Source organism: Cyphomyrmex costatus, unplaced genomic scaffold (genome assembly GCF_001594065.2).
Source record: "Cyphomyrmex costatus isolate MS0001 unplaced genomic scaffold, Ccosl1.0 scaffold10, whole genome shotgun sequence".
NCBI lineage: Eukaryota > Metazoa > Arthropoda > Insecta > Hymenoptera > Formicidae > Cyphomyrmex > Cyphomyrmex costatus.
This window is the reverse complement of record NW_017274954.1, coordinates 1,482,854-1,498,954: the sequence shown is the minus strand read 5'-3', so window position 1 is coordinate 1,498,954 and position 16,101 is coordinate 1,482,854. Positions and strand designations below refer to the sequence as shown.

The 16,101-nt window shown below is 33.6% G+C and overlaps 1 protein-coding gene across 3 annotated transcripts in view; it reads left to right on the top strand.

The window, feature by feature from the left end:
* Positions 1 to 16,101, top strand: part of LOC108783493 (protein couch potato) — a 79,740-nt gene that overhangs the window by 34,925 nt on the left and 28,714 nt on the right. For all 3 annotated transcript variants that reach the window (XR_001941025.1, XM_018552073.1, XM_018552064.1), the window contains exons 2-4: positions 3,762 to 3,839; positions 8,866 to 8,919; positions 15,603 to 15,665. Coding sequence is in view for 2 of the 3 variants with exons in the window: in XM_018552073.1 (XP_018407575.1) it covers positions 3,762 to 3,839; positions 8,866 to 8,919; positions 15,603 to 15,665 (195 nt within the window). In the remaining variant the exon portion in view is untranslated. The remainder of the gene's footprint in view (positions 1 to 3,761; positions 3,840 to 8,865; positions 8,920 to 15,602; positions 15,666 to 16,101) is intronic.

The following is a 16,101-nucleotide window of genomic DNA, read 5'->3' as shown; positions in this document are numbered from 1 at the left end:
TATGAGAAAAAGAAAAAAAAACAAGGAAAATAAGATAACAGAAATTTTGAACGCGTATATGAAACTTAACTCTCAATATTTTTAAGATTAAAAATTTATTAAAAAGAGAGTTACAAGATTGGAATTTATAAAAATAATATTAATTTATAATACCGTGAACTGTTTATAGATCATGGATTTTGAACCTTTTTAATATATAAATTAATATTATATCTTGATTTGTGTGTCTATATGATATTGTAGTTTGCGAAAAGTCTTTGTGCTTTGACACGATTTATGATACTATGTATAATGTTGAGCACACGATATATTGCAGCAAAATTTATTGAAACAAAACATATAATGTTTGTGATTACGTATGAAATTTAAACATTTGTAAAAACTGGCTTATAACTTATTGTTAAAAGGATATTTAATTGCTGAAGGAGCAATTTAATATGATTGAGTTATATTTGCCTGGAGCAAATCAATTCGGGATTATAGATATTTTTTCTTTCATGCTTGCGCTGCTTTTCTGTCCTCGACGCTTCCTGCCGGAAATTAACGAGGGGACGGTAACGAATCGCTGCCTTCCTTCTGTCAATCGTGCATCTTGAAATAAACCGAGTATGCGATTAATATTCTCCTATTGAAATTATTTTCATCACGACGGGAATTAATTTACATCTATAATTTCCACACTATGAATTATTGAGATACTAAGTAATTTTATTGTTCTATTTAGATAGGTAGATGAAATTCTATTTTTCAATGCTTTTGTTAAAATTTCAATACTTAAATGTAACTACATTTTAATTAAAGAAGGTATTTAAAAAATTAAAATATCCCGAAGAGAGTAGATCGTATCTATGAAACTTACCAGACAAGAACATATTTTATGTTTATTTACTTAATTTATAATTATATTTAAAAAATCGATAAATTAATTGAAGAACTAAAACTACCTTGTGTATTTATTATATACGCTCATCAACGTGCAACATTATTTCTAAATAACAGGGATTGTTAAAAGGGGAATGTAAATATGGAACGAGGAGTGTCGCCAACGGATGTGCAAGTGGCGACGCGGCATAGTTTTGAAGATGAAACAATGAGAACTAGCGACACGGTCAGTTGCAAGCTGGGAGCGGACTCGCTCGTCCATGATCAATTATTGTCATTTAGAAGCTATGCTTGACAAAACTCATCTAAGATTATGAACACGGAAAAAAGCTAAGAAAAGAAGCAGAATAGGAAACTAACAATCTTCTGGATAAAGATCTGATGCGTGCTGTGTTTAATTAGCGTAACGGACGAATAATATTCGTAAGCAGAATGATTTTGCTATGTTGTTAAAGAGAAGAAATACATAATTACGTAAGTTACTTCAATTTTCTGTGGAAAATATATGGCGTCGACGATGAAGGAATGGAAGGTGTGCTTCGTATTTAAGATAATCGTATTACTGCATATCAAGATTAGGATTAAGTTGATTAACTTAAATGTTCGTAAATCGGAATAATAAGGATTATTTGAAACTTTTGAAATATTATAAACTTGGATGTTTAATCCTGTAAAACTTTTTAAACAAAATGAACTAGTTTTCTAAAGTCGAATTTTCCAATTTTTGCATCTTTGTATCTTGTTTTTTTTTGTCGAGAAGACTGAAGGCAAGCCTATTCTGACGCGAGAATTATAAATCAGGCTTTCACATAGTATTGAGCAATTACATTCTTCTGATGAATTTCGCACGATTTAAGAGTTGCCTTTTCCCCTGAACTGCCTTCAGCTTTGCACAAGTAGGCGGAGATCTATTCTGCGATCTAATCGGATAATTGCCGAGAAGGATAATTTGCGTTCCTTCCTTCTTGATCAACGTGGTTTACCAGGCTCGATATCAACGTGCAAGTGTAGTAAAATCCCGATAGCTATCGAGACTTTGCTCGAAGTTCTGTATAGTTCTAAATAATATTTAAGGAAAATCATTAATAGCTTTTTTAACGTATAAAGCAACTTTCCTGGGAGAGCTTACATTTATGTAATGTAAATATAATTATAAAAATAAGCGTGTTTGGAATCTAAGAATTATTACACTTATCGCCTCTGTTATTTTCTATATATAGTTTTCTTTTAGTAACCTGTATTAGTCTCGTTCGAACTCGATCTTATTCGACATATTGAGAATACTGTTGTCGAGACATTTGATGGTCGATAGTAAAACAAAAGCGTCCTTATAAAAATTAATTACAACGGAGCGAAAGACTCTATAATTAGATTCGCGCGCGTGCGTCATACTTTTACAACAGCCGCGATGTTTCTTAACTTTATTAATTGCTGCAACCTCATTGCGGCAATTTGATGCTCCGCTCTAGAGATCATTATAAGTTAGGACGGTGCGAGCGCAAGCGCGAACGCGAGACAGCGTCGGTGTCGCACTTACCTGCGCCCGCGATGCACCGTATGTGTGACTGTGTGTGTGTGTGTGTACGTAGCCGCAGCAATTACTTAAGGCCCAGTCGGTGTAAGACGCTCATGTAACTTGGCCGACGAAACTTTACCGGTTACTCTCTTAGTCTCATCCATTAGTAGACGGCCCGCCCTGCGACACGGTTGTGGTTACGTGTCTCGCTCCAGCGTTTACACGCGGTCGGGTTTTTATCAATGTTGTAAGTTCAGGTGACAAGAAACTCGGTAAACTAGCTATTAATTCATGAATAGTTAAAGAAAACTTAACTAAGTACCACACCGCGAAGAATAATTTTTGTATAAACGTTCTTTCCGTACAAACATTCTTTTTGGATATTATACAATACATAAATGTATCTTTGATTTTTGTTTATGGAATTGTTTATAATAGAAAGTGATTTCTATTAATAATTCTGTTTTGTATAAATATTTTGTATAAATCGTTTAGAGCTTTAATATATAGTTACATATAATAATATACATAATGATAATATTTATTATATATATATTAATATACATTAATATACATATATAATAATCTTAAATATTAATTAAACTGCTAATAATATTAATAATTTGAATATTAAATTGCAACGAAAATTAATTTTTGTAATATAATAAAAAAAAGCTGTGCATAATAAAAAAATATATAACGAATTACTAACATCTTTATATTGAATCGAGGACACTTGATTAACAATTATCTGCGCACCAACTGTATTTAACAAGCGTTCGCTAGCGAAAGCTGTCTCGAATTAGTATCGGTCTCCTTTGTTGCCGCATTGTTCCCGATGATGGCACTCAATATGAAAAACCGATTTGCATTCTTTGTTGAAAGCGAAATAATATTACATTAATTCAGCCACACTGACGTTAATGACGAGTGGCCGGAAAAGGTGATTGATATCGCGAGAAGGGAAGAAATATCTTCGGGAATCACTTTTAAAGATCTTCGGGGGTTGCGCCTCAATTAATTGGGATCGCCTCCATAAATTGCCGAATTAATCGCAAAATTAAAAAGGATGACGAACGAGGGAGACTGACTTCTTCCTGTCTCGGGGCATCTTACATTGATTCTGCAATTAGCTATCGATTCATCTGGCAAGACAGGGCAGGAGTCGAGAAAGTCAGTTTCCTTGTCTCCCAGTCTGGACTATACGCCTCCTCGCTCATTTTCTCTCTCTCTCTTTCTCTCTCCCGCTCTGTCTCTGTATTTCTCTCTTAGTCTCTGTGTTTCTCCGTTGCTGTTCTTTCCCTGTACACTAGCCAATTAGGTTAATTAACTCAATTAACGTTCTCTTTCTCTCCTGTTTCAGGTGCGCACCTTGTTCGTGAGCGGCTTGCCGATGGACACCAAGCCGAGGGAGCTCTATCTGCTTTTCAGAGCGTACGAGGTAAATCTCTCTCAGAGTTTGCTCTCTCTATTCGCTTTATTTTATATATAGACATGCATTTGCGATGTTGAGATCAAAGGGTCTGGGAGAATTCAAGATTTGGAAAGTTAAATATTCCGACGGTGATGTGCGAGTTTACGAATGTGAACGATATGATATTAAAGGACCGAAAGTTTTGATAACATTAATATTCTATCGTAAAGTATAATCGAAAACATACACGAAAACAGAGTCCGAAGATCCAAGAATTTTCAGAGTTGAAGAACGTGGAATGTTTAAATTATAGTTTTTAAGGTATTTACGAGTAAAAAATTCAAAGCTTTGAAATTTTACGTATTTTGAAATTTTAAGATCTGAATTTTTTAATATTTATTTCAGAAAAAGAGAATAGAAATATGATTTTGTATAAATTAAAAATATTGCTTTCTTTGCTGAAAGCAGCCAATATTCTCCATTTGATCTCACATCGCTGTATATTTATTCATACGTTTCGGATTTTGGATAATTTTTTTTTATCTTTGCTATCCCGTCAATTATCTTTATTTTCTTTCTCCTATTCTTCGCCGACACATTTAACTTGTCATTCAATAAATTCAACTGCGGTTCTCATGGTGTACGGTTCTCGTGGTTTCATGCGAAACGCAACATTATGACTGAAGCGTTCGAACTGTATTCACAAGGGGAATATTCCCCTTATGAATCATATTCGTCTACGCCGACCATCCGCCACGGGAGAGACGGTACTTCTCTATAACGTCATATTTGCTCGACTCAGGATCCTAGTTTAGTTTGTCTAGAGAGTTAATTATGTCGGTGCCAATTACGAGCTTGCATTTCGAGCTCCGACACCAGTGGAGACGAAAAATCGATAGCCATGGAATTTGATGCTCTTCCTATTCTGTAATTTGATGTGTGTAGAAAAATTTTCATTTTTATAGTTTTTCACATTTTGATTATTCAAAACGCGAATAAGTATATCTAAATAAAATTTTGCTAATGAAGAAAAATAATTCCGAATTTTTGAAAATATTTTAAAAGCTTAAAATTGTAAAAAACTTGAACTGGACAAAGAAAATTCAGATTATAATCAGAGAAAATAAGAAAATGATTGCAAATGGAGGGTGAAACTACATAAGAAAATCTAATTTAATTATAATTCTCAAGTTAAAATGTTTCTGCATCAATATTGAAATTTTAATCAACAACGAATCTAAGAAAATTTATTGAAGATTACGCTCGTGAATGTTAAGTACGTTTCGTGTACATTCGGGAACGAAATTCAATCGCGATTTAGATCGATAGCTAGAGTGCAGAGAAACCGCGCAGTTATTTGTTGCCGGGAAAGGAAGGACAGGTGGAAAAACGGCGAAATTGTTCTCGCTCCATTTGGAAATCTCCCTTGAAAGTTAAATCCGGGAGGTTCTCTCGAGCGTGTCGTTATTCGACAGCGAAAAAGGCGACGGCGCGGCGCGACACGGCTTTTTTACTCCTTGCTTCGAGCTTTGTTTTGTATATTCATGAAATCGTTGTGAGTAGTTCGCTCAAAGGGATTAGGATTAGTCGCATGGGTGTGTTGGGAATTACATTTCCGTCGGTACCGCCGGTGCTAGCTGCGCCTTGAGTGCGTTGTACACAGAAACATCCGAAGAGCATCTCCTCTTTACGATCCTGAGGCACTTTAAATAATGATTTTAAGCGACAAAATATAATATAGTACCATTTTGATCGGTTTATAGACTAATAAAAGAGAAAGGATAATCGCGATGAACTCACAAATTGCGTTTATGCAACCTGAAAGGCGTTATATCGAATTGGCATTATCTTATTATCTACATGTATGTATACGTAAGTGTACGATAATTCTTGTATATAATGATTTAATATGTATATTATTAATGTTGCAAGATAATTGCAGTAATATAAAATATGTGAATTGAAAAGATTTAATGACGTAATTATTAATACATAAATGTATATAGTAATGTGATTTCTTTCTATATAAATTATAGAAAGAATTCTTTCTATAAATCGATTATGCAAATCAATTAATTTAACATTATTGCGATTGAAATAGATTTTTGTTGATTTTCTGATTTTCTATATTTCTCTATATATGAATTTATAGATAAATTTTTTATTGTAAAATGCAGTTCCTCTTAATATTTTCTCAAATTAAAAAATGTGATTATACATACAGATACATACATATATATATATATAAATATATATATATATATCTTCATTCCTACCCTATTAAAGTAAACTTTATTTAAAATTGAAATGAGAAAATAAAATATTGTTACCTACGCGTATTCCAGAAATTGGTCGGTGCATCATATTGCTTTCACTCAATCATTTATAATTGATACACGCTATTCGCTTTCTATTATGACGCAGATAAAATTTTGAATACGGGGGGATACTTGATACGTTCTACATATTGTATTACGCAACCTGAAATAATAACTTGTCTGTGCGTAAATAAGCCCGCGGCTTAATATATTTTCATATATTTGTCTTTTTCATATAATACGAATTGAATTTTTTTTATTTCGCGAACAAACTTTAGATTGTTGCATGACACTGTCGAATAAAAGAAAATAGAAATTATTATTAGAAGTGCCTCTATGAAACGACAAGAGTTGAAAATCGGAATTCTGAAAATTGGTCACGACAAAGACTGCAAACATTCTTGGACGCAGAAACGTGCGCGTTGTCCCGACATACAGTGTGCACCGACTGCGGTGTGGGAGTGATGTATATTGACAGCGGTCGTCTTCTGCACGCGAATCATTGCAGCTCCTTGTATCAAGAGAGAACGCGATTTCTTGGCATTGATATGACACATAACTGGCGACATACCGCGAACAATAAACCTTGAGTAGCATCACCACGCGCGTTATTTTCGCTCGCAAATCTCTTGGTGCACACGTGAAGAATCCCGTCGCATGAATCCAGTTATTAATCGTCTTTGAGATATCGTAACGTTATACGTTGCGCATAATCCGTGCGACCCGTTTTCCATGGATTTACGACGAGTTTTCAGCGCCGCCCCGGAAGGAGAGCCAGGCGGATCGGTTCGCCAACGTCTCGTGCTACCGCGAAATTTTCGGGGAAGTGCAGAAACTATTTGCACATTGTATGTATCGTGCGAGTATAACATATGCGAGTGACGGCGAAAACTCGATTATGCTCCCCCGAGAGACCAGTCTTTTAATGACTACGATATTTCATAGTTAAGGGAAGTTAATTAATAATGTGCTAGACACCGAACTCGGCGCCAAGAATGTTGAAATGGATACCTTAGAAATATAATATAACGCACCGATATACCTAAAATGATTTAAGACATATATTTTTTGAATGGACAGACAATGAAAATTTAATATTGAAATTCATTATATCTTGTACATTAATTATATTCTTAATGCGAAAAGTAGCAGGAAATTGGTTATGCCAATCTAATAATTTGAATTAAATACTGCTATTAATTCCTATAATTATTATAGTACGGAATAAAATTTTGAATTTAAACTTAAGAATTTTTATTTTATTTGCTATAAAAATTAAGTAGTAATATTTCATGGATAGGACAGGCTGATTAATGACGCGAGATTAAGAACCTCGCCAGTGCCAAGAATGTTGTAACAGATACTTGGGAAATTTCGCACATCGATCCATGCGTCTAAAGTGAGACATTTAGGTGAAATTTAAATTTATCATTAAACTTCCTAACTTATTTAAATAATGACATATGTATCTACATTTAAATTTTTTTATGAAAAATTGCAATAGAGGACAATTAATGGAATTAATTATTTAAAGTTTGCAATACATATTTCATGTATTGTTACAAAACTATAAATTATCTTGGCACTAAATGTTTAATTCTATTTTTATTTTTATTAAATATATTATTATACATCTACTATTTTTGGATAATTATAATTGCAGCTACAATTAATTGATGCATTGATGATCAATACTTATAAACCTCTGGAAAATGGTGTGAAGCATTTTTGCTATCGCTTGCGTATGCAAGTTTGAAGTGTTTGAACTCGAAAAACGTAGCACGTCGGATAAACGTTCCGAGACTTACCGCGCTCTCTAATTGCGGCTTCGTTAATTAGCACTTCCATCGCGATCGTGCAATTATTAACAGTTTGGTACTCTGGTAACGAACACTACTTACAGCGTTCTCATGTAACCGAGTGCTCATCTTGCGCGTTCTATTTGAGGCTCTATTATAAAAATTACAGAAACGTTACCTCACTGCAATCAGGATTTCTTTATCTTTAGCAGCAGCATGAAACAAGATTCTCGATAGCGCAATAACGAAGTGTTACGCATTAAAATCGTAGGAAATTAAAAACTCTCTTACACGGCTTTTCTCGTATCAGGAAATGGAATAGAGCACGTTAACGGTGGATAATTCATGTGATAGCCGTTAAAAAATTCACGGGTATCTTGGCATTTGTGTTAGATATTTAAAATAAAATATGTAAATGTCTTATATACTTTATTTTTTATTCGGTACTCTTTGCTATTCTGAATAGTCTCCATAAATTCTGTAGCTAAAAGACCCGAGGTGAACGTATTTTGGCTAACAATAAGTCACAGAATCGTACATATTGTGTATACCTATATATTACATTTTAAAATAATTTCTTAGACTAGAAACCATTTTGTAGTAGTCATTTATAAGTATTAGTTAATTTATTGCTAGTTTTTAATTATTTAATTAAGCATTGTGATATTTATTTCTTATTTTAAAAAATAATTAAAAAAAATAGATTCTTTTAAAAACTGTATTTGCCTATGTATTTTCTAATGCTTATTTCACATTTTTATAGACATACAAGTTATATAAAACAATACAGATTTTTTTTATTTTTAAACGAAAATAAAATGTATACAGATTTCATATAAAGTTAGTCAATTTTTTGTTTAACCATATCGGTTGCAAACAGTATTTTGTTGATATGATACGAAGTTTTAATGACGTAACATTTTTTTCCTGTTTCAGGGGTACGAAGGGTCGCTGTTAAAAGTCACGAGTAAAAATGGGAAAACAGCGTCGGTAAGTTGCCATCGCTTAATTGACAATATGATTAGCCGATGTTACGTTTTCAGCATCGTGTTTTTTAACATTCGTACCGAAAAACGTTATCGAGCTTTTAACACAGATACATTTGCCCTAGATTCGCGAGGTAGCTCGATACTGTCGATATACGTCGTTTCTTTATGCACTTGAGAAGACGAAGAGATAAAATTGGATCCCGGCTTTTCTCGAGCACATTTCTAGAAAACGTACATTTCAAGAAAACTCTGAATCAATTACACGGAGTAGTGAAAATAGCGTAAACTTTTTTTCTTCCTCTTTCTCTCTCTCTATCTAGCACGACAATTCTCAAGGGGAAAAAACGAATGGAAAAAGTTTGTCAGCCAAACCACGAGTTTCGATCGAATTTTTGGACCACATGGGAGTTTACGTGATTTCATGCATTCTCTGTTATATATTCTTGTCAATTCTTTATCGATCTATTTTTATTTATAAGAAATTGTATAATATATCGTCATTTATTACATATTTGCATAAAATTTTCATAATTGAAATAACTTCGTTATATAAGTTATGAAAAACGTAATTTGTGCGTATTAAATCTCTTTCTCAACATAAAAGCTTACAGAATATTGTAGAAATAAATAATTTTTATTTTATACATATACAAGAATAAAAAACGTATTTTAATGTCTTAATACTCCATATTACATAAGTTTTGAATTCGTGAGGAATAAAATTACAATTTTTGAAAAATTAAAAACGGTAGCTGTTTATGCTAAAAGCTTTCTTTATTTATTCAAAGCGTTGATTACGTGAGTCACGAAGCCTTAAAAATATCTAATCAGCCGACAGAGAGAAATACATCAAATTTCATCATGCGGCAATGCCATCGCGCGCGCTACTCAACCTAGTATAATCCCCCGAGATAACATTAATTTATGCGGCGACGGTGGAACAGCACACGCGAGAGCATACTGACGCTGTAAAGTCCTTAATCCATAAAGCATTATAACATTTATTTTATTTTGGTATTTACTTTTTTAATTCTCTGTATCCTTTACCAGACTTTACCTGGATCTCGCGCGCGATAGATATATGTTACGACTTTCTAAAATAAAACTACGACGATTATTGATCACTAAAGAATCTCATTTCATTCGAAGAATGTTGAATTATGTACATTTAAAAAAGTACGATGGATCGGGTATGTATAAATCTTTGATTTCCGACTTGCTATTCTTTGCAGTTAGGAATAATGAGAATTATGGAGTTTTGGAATGCTTCGACGCGAGTTAAAATTTATTTTAAATCCATAGTTACACGTTTAAAATTTGTTGATTGCAAGATATAATAGATTTTGAAATCTGTGAGTTTTCCGAGTTATAAGATTCTTGAAACTATCAATCTCTGATAAATTATAATTTTTTGTTGGTATAAAACTTTGCATTTGTTTATCTCTGTGGCTTTATAAAATCTATCAATTTGATTTTATATGGTTGTTTTTGAATATACCTTATTAATTTTCTCGTTTCTGTATATTCTTGGATATATCAATCAATTACCTGCCGTGTGAATTTTTGACTACTTATATCAAAACTCAATTTCGACACAATGTGTATAGGTGTATAAGGTGTAAATCCTTAAATTTATAGAAATCTCTAAATATAAAACACTTATATGAGTTTATTATTAATGAATTTCGATCATTTGCTAAATGTCGAAATAATGAATTCCTTGTCTATCTTTCTAAATTTCATCTAGATTCGATATCGATTATCGAGATAATCCGCGAATATACCACGTGGAATAAAGTTAATAATATGTTTTCGTTCCTGCATGCAGCTTGACCTCGTTGTAACCAGCGCGGAACGTAAGCGGCGTGGCGTGGCGGCTCGTAATGGCCGTGGTGATGTAATTGGATATAATATGAGCAGAATGCGAATAAAACGGACGAGAGGAGGCACATGTCGGAGAGGTACGGTTTCCGTGTGAACGGTGCTTAAACTCCTTGGCCACTGGCACGGTTGGGTACGACTGTGCGAATCGATAACGGGTCGGACCAACCTTTCTACCATTTGTTTCCTTCGGTCATCGTTACTCCGGGAACGAAAAGCGGCAGCCAAAGAGCAGTTTCTTCAAAAATGGCGACGCCCTAAAAAGATTTTCAAATGTTGTTAGAAGCTTTTGTTGTCTTGCATTCTTCCGTTATCTAGTGCGATGTGCCATTGCGGAGTTTGTACAAAGCCCCTTTGTAGCTTTGGTGATGATGATTTATCTCCGTCTTGGAGTTGCTGCTGGAAATCTCCTACAAGCGAGAATTTATCTTCTCTTGATCCAATTGAGATTGCAGGTTTTTCGGTTTTTTTTACAGATTAAACTCGATTTGATTTCAGTTTAGTAAGATTAAATCGATCGTATAATAATAAAGGGTTACAGTTTCCCGATAAAAACCTCTCTCGCACCTGTTATTGATTAGCTCAAGAAAATTTTTAGTTTTAAAACATAGCTGATTACTTTCTCAGAGCTCGGAGTAAATTTAATTTATAATAACCGAGTAAATAATACTGCAACGTTTATACACTTTTATTAAAAAAATCTTTTATCTCTATTTCTCTCTCTCTCTCTCTCTCTCTCTCTCTCTCTCTCTCTCTCTCTCTCAGCGTTATTGATATTATCAAATAAATGCAAAAATATATAATAACAACTTTTGAGCGTTGAAATTAATAAGTATTATTTTTATAATAATTTTATATGATGTAACTATAATATTATCTTTATCAAAAAATACGCGAAGTTAGTCAGGTATGAAACTTTTCTGTGAGATATTTATTCGATTTAATTCGAATCGCTTAAAATAATGTACTATTGCGTCTTATATTTTACGTTTATTAACTGTTGTTAGAATTTAGATATAGATAAACTTTTTTATATTGACATGACTCTATAATTAATTTAAATTATCGCACATGACTTTTAGTTTAAAATATTGATATCCTGCTTAAAGGTTAAAAGGTGTTATTTAAATTGTACCTTGTTTAAAATTTAAAAATAAACATCTAGCTAGGCTCTTGATTTATTAATTTGATTTTTATCTATCTAAACTTTTTGTTTTGCCTTATTTTTTATTAATTCTATCATTACGCGAAGATGTATTCTGTTACACGAGTTAGTCAAGAGTATATCAGTTATTTCACTAAATTTTGCTTTCGCGTGGTTTCATTTGAACTTACATTTATTGATATATTTAATAAAGAGAACAATATTTTTTTTATAAAAGTAGACAGAAGTATGAAATTCGGAGCTTCCAAATTTGACAATTTTTTGAACAACGAGCGTGTTAAAGAAATTCACAGAGTAGACATCATCATAATTCCCAGACCTTTTCGATTATACATGACCGCGTTGCAGAAGTGGTACCTCTACCTGCTTCTATCTAGGGTTACATGCATAATTGCATGCGCATTTACATGACCATGGTGCATACGGGTTGTCGCCGTGGCGCGGCGGCGCGGCGGCACAAAGAACGTCGATGTCCGGAAGAAAAGCCGATACGCCAACGTCGTGCCGTCGCGGTTCATATATGTATATACATCAAGAGTGTGGTGTGCAACAGTAACAAAAAAAAAAAAGAAAGAAGAAAAACACAGGAGAAAGAAGGAAATCGATCGTCTCCTCGGCCGCTGCACGCATGACCATTAACCTACATCGTATCACGATGCACGTATCGATAAAAAAACCGCTTGATCGTAAAACGACGATATGAATTACGTTTGGGTATTCCGTGTCTTGATAACAATTATTCCGTGAATTCGTGTGATGCACGCAAGAAACACGCCGCCCGCGTGCGATCGGCACGGCGTGACTGTAATAGGTATATCTGAATCTGATATTCGAATCGAAATGGAAACGGATTGGTACTCATCGCGAAATAAAAACGGGCACGGATCGGTGGTGCACGGCACATTCAGTTGCCGAGAGCAAACTGAATGCCTGTTACATGCGCCAGGTGAAAGTGCGGCATGTCCGTTTTTTTTTTTCGTTTGTACTTTTAATCGTGATAACTGTGATTAGTTCAAGATCCGTGGCTGCGAATTTACTGAACCTGAATTTCTCATGGGATTACTTCATAGAATTTTTACGAAAATAATCTAGATATAATTAATGAATCAGTTTTTTTTTAAATCCAATTTTGTTCGATAATCCTTGACACGTTATGTTTCATTTTGTTGCAAAATATTTAAAAGATGCTGATCAATTATGGATAGAAATTTATTTTTATTGTTTAATAATGTGTTTCATTATGATACTATTAAAAGTATAATGAAGTCTCTCTCCAAAAGATTGAAAATTGAGCCAGTCTTGTGAAAAAAGAATGAAAATATTTTCACTCTTAAGCAAGAGCGGCAGATTTTTACTCTAAAGAATGAAGTCTCATTCCAAAAAATTAAAAAACAAAGTGAGATTTTATTCTCTTGGGATTAAATCTCACTATAAAAAAGAGCGAAAATCTGCCACTTTTGTTCAAAAGTGAAGTTTTTACTCTTTTTTTTAGATTGATTGAATTTTTACTCCAAAAATTTAAGAAGTACACATATATACCATATAATATGATCTTAGAGATAAAGCAAATTTTTTTTTTAAATTTTACAAACAGCTGAATATCATTTGCATTCTACCTTTTTTACTTTCACGACGCCTCTGTGTTTCGACATTGCGCGCACTCAATCGTAGGGATCCAATTTTATTCTTTTGGATGCATGGAATATTCGAAGGATGTGGCGCGGAAGTAAACGGCAGCGAGTAACGAATCTCAGCGTTAACGATCGGGTATTTCTATCTCTCACATCGATAAAATCGACACCTTCGATTGCAATTGGTTCAATCACGCGATGCATTATGAAGCGTAGTAGGTTCGCCTTGACGGGCGATCGTTAGTGTGGATTGATCGGCGCATTTTCGCGTCGCGATGCTCCACCGTCCTCGCTGCTCCGTTAATTCCGTATAAACCGATGGAATCGATGCTGTCTACCGAATAAATTAAAGGATGCGCGCGCGCAGATAAAAGGGCGAATATATATTGAGAAATGAAATGATGCAAGCACAATCAAAAGAGAGAGTGCAACTTTTCGATAGTAATCTTGGTCAGTATACGGTATTCTCTATATAACTACAGTTTTATATCTTAATAATAGAATCTTTTTACATTTATTGGATTTACAACATATTGTTACAAGATTACAAATCAAATTATCATGGACAAGTAAAATAATTAATTTCTTTATAATATACTTAATTAATTTACATTACATTTATTAACAGTTTATTAATTCTGCAAAAAAGGAACGAATTATTTGTAATTCTTACGTAATATTGAAATTATTATATTTCTACTGTTAAGAGAAAATAATTAAATGATAATAAATAAATTCAGAATTTTATTTGATTAAAGGAATTACCTATACTTGTTCTTTTTTTTTATATAAAAGAATGAATGAAATGTTAATGTGTTTATGTCATTGTTTCTAGAAATATTTCGTATTATTAACTTTTGAATGACAAAAGATAGGGATCAAATGTTACAACTTCATTAAAGTACTTTTTGTTTTACTGCAATTATTATTTAAAGTTAGTTAATAACTTTATTGTATTTTTTTACTTGAATAACAAAATTCGCCCAAAAATATTATATTATTAGACATCTACATTTGTCTTGATCGAATCTTTGCTTATGTATATTTTTTCATCTATAAATGTAAGAAAAGAAATTTTATATTATTATTTACCTTTTCATCTATTTTGTGTATTAATTAGATGAACAAAACAGAACACCCGGTTGGATCTGTCTTCACCTTATCGGATACGTTCTGAAAATAATTTTAGAAGATTAAGGGCCGATTGTCCCATCTTTCAGTACGTTTACCTGTTAGGTAAATCTGGCAATCAATCCGCGCACGTGATTGGGTAATCTTGCTACGTACCTAACAGGTAAACTTTACCAAAAGATGGAACAATCGGCCCTAATTATTTAAAATATTTATACAAACGGTAATTTTTGGAATTAATGTATAAGTTGTAACTAACTTTCTTATTTAAATACAAAAATTTAGAAGAAATTAAAGTTATCAAACGCGCAATCGATTGAGTTGAGAATTAAACTTGGATCTTTTGATTTCTAGGCGTTTGCTCTGAAAGAAATAAAAATATATAGGTATTTTTTGCAAATTAGTTTCATAACAAAACTTTTTAGAAGTTTAAGTATATTTTAAGTTTTAACAGAATTTTAGTTTAACGGACTCTTATGATCTTATAATCCAAGTTATTTAATATTATTTTAATAAGTTAAAAAATTATTAAGATAATCTTTATCGATATTTTTTTAAGAAGACTTCTGTTTTATTATTAAAATTAAACAAGGAGTTTGTTTTCAGCATTATGCGATGATCGCGTCTTACTTTGCATAGCAATTATTTATTTCACTGGTGCACTTGTTATGAACAATGCGACGAGCGTTTCCAAATGAGAACAATGATATAAATGGCAGAAACGCGTTGGTGATTCTAAGCTCGTTCGAGGGCAAACTAATGGCGGCGATGAGGTGCTCGCGTAATGAATGCTCGCCAGGGGAGAGAGAGAGAGAGAGATGCTAATCGTGGATGCAACTAACGAAATGCTTCTTGTATTCTTCTTTCTTATTTCAGCCGGTGGGATTCGTGACTTTTCACACAAGGGCAGGCGCGGAGGCGGCGAAGCAGGATCTACAGGTAATAGCCCTTTTCTCGCAGGCATCGCGAGGCAAGGAAAAGCCGGGGAGAAGATGGTAGGCCCTCGCGAAGGGTCTCAGAGTTGACGCGCGGTTGATATAGTATACATACACAGTGACACTCACTCGTACAGATATGCCCGGCAGTATTTCTTTTTTTTTTTACAACTCCACCCTGCCTTAGATTCTCCAGCTGGCACGGGTTAATGCTACCTCTAGCTCTTACCTCCATTAGTTACTACATCCACGAGACCTCTCTATCTAACTACTCATTTCTCTCTACCGTAGCTTTTTCTCTCTATCTTTCTCTTTTTCTCTCATTGGGACCAAACGTAGTACTACCTTTTGTCTACCTGTATACGTACCAAGGCGTATTCTAATAACGCTGCACCGTGTGGCATTATCAATATATCTATATATGATGTTGTTTGCCTTCC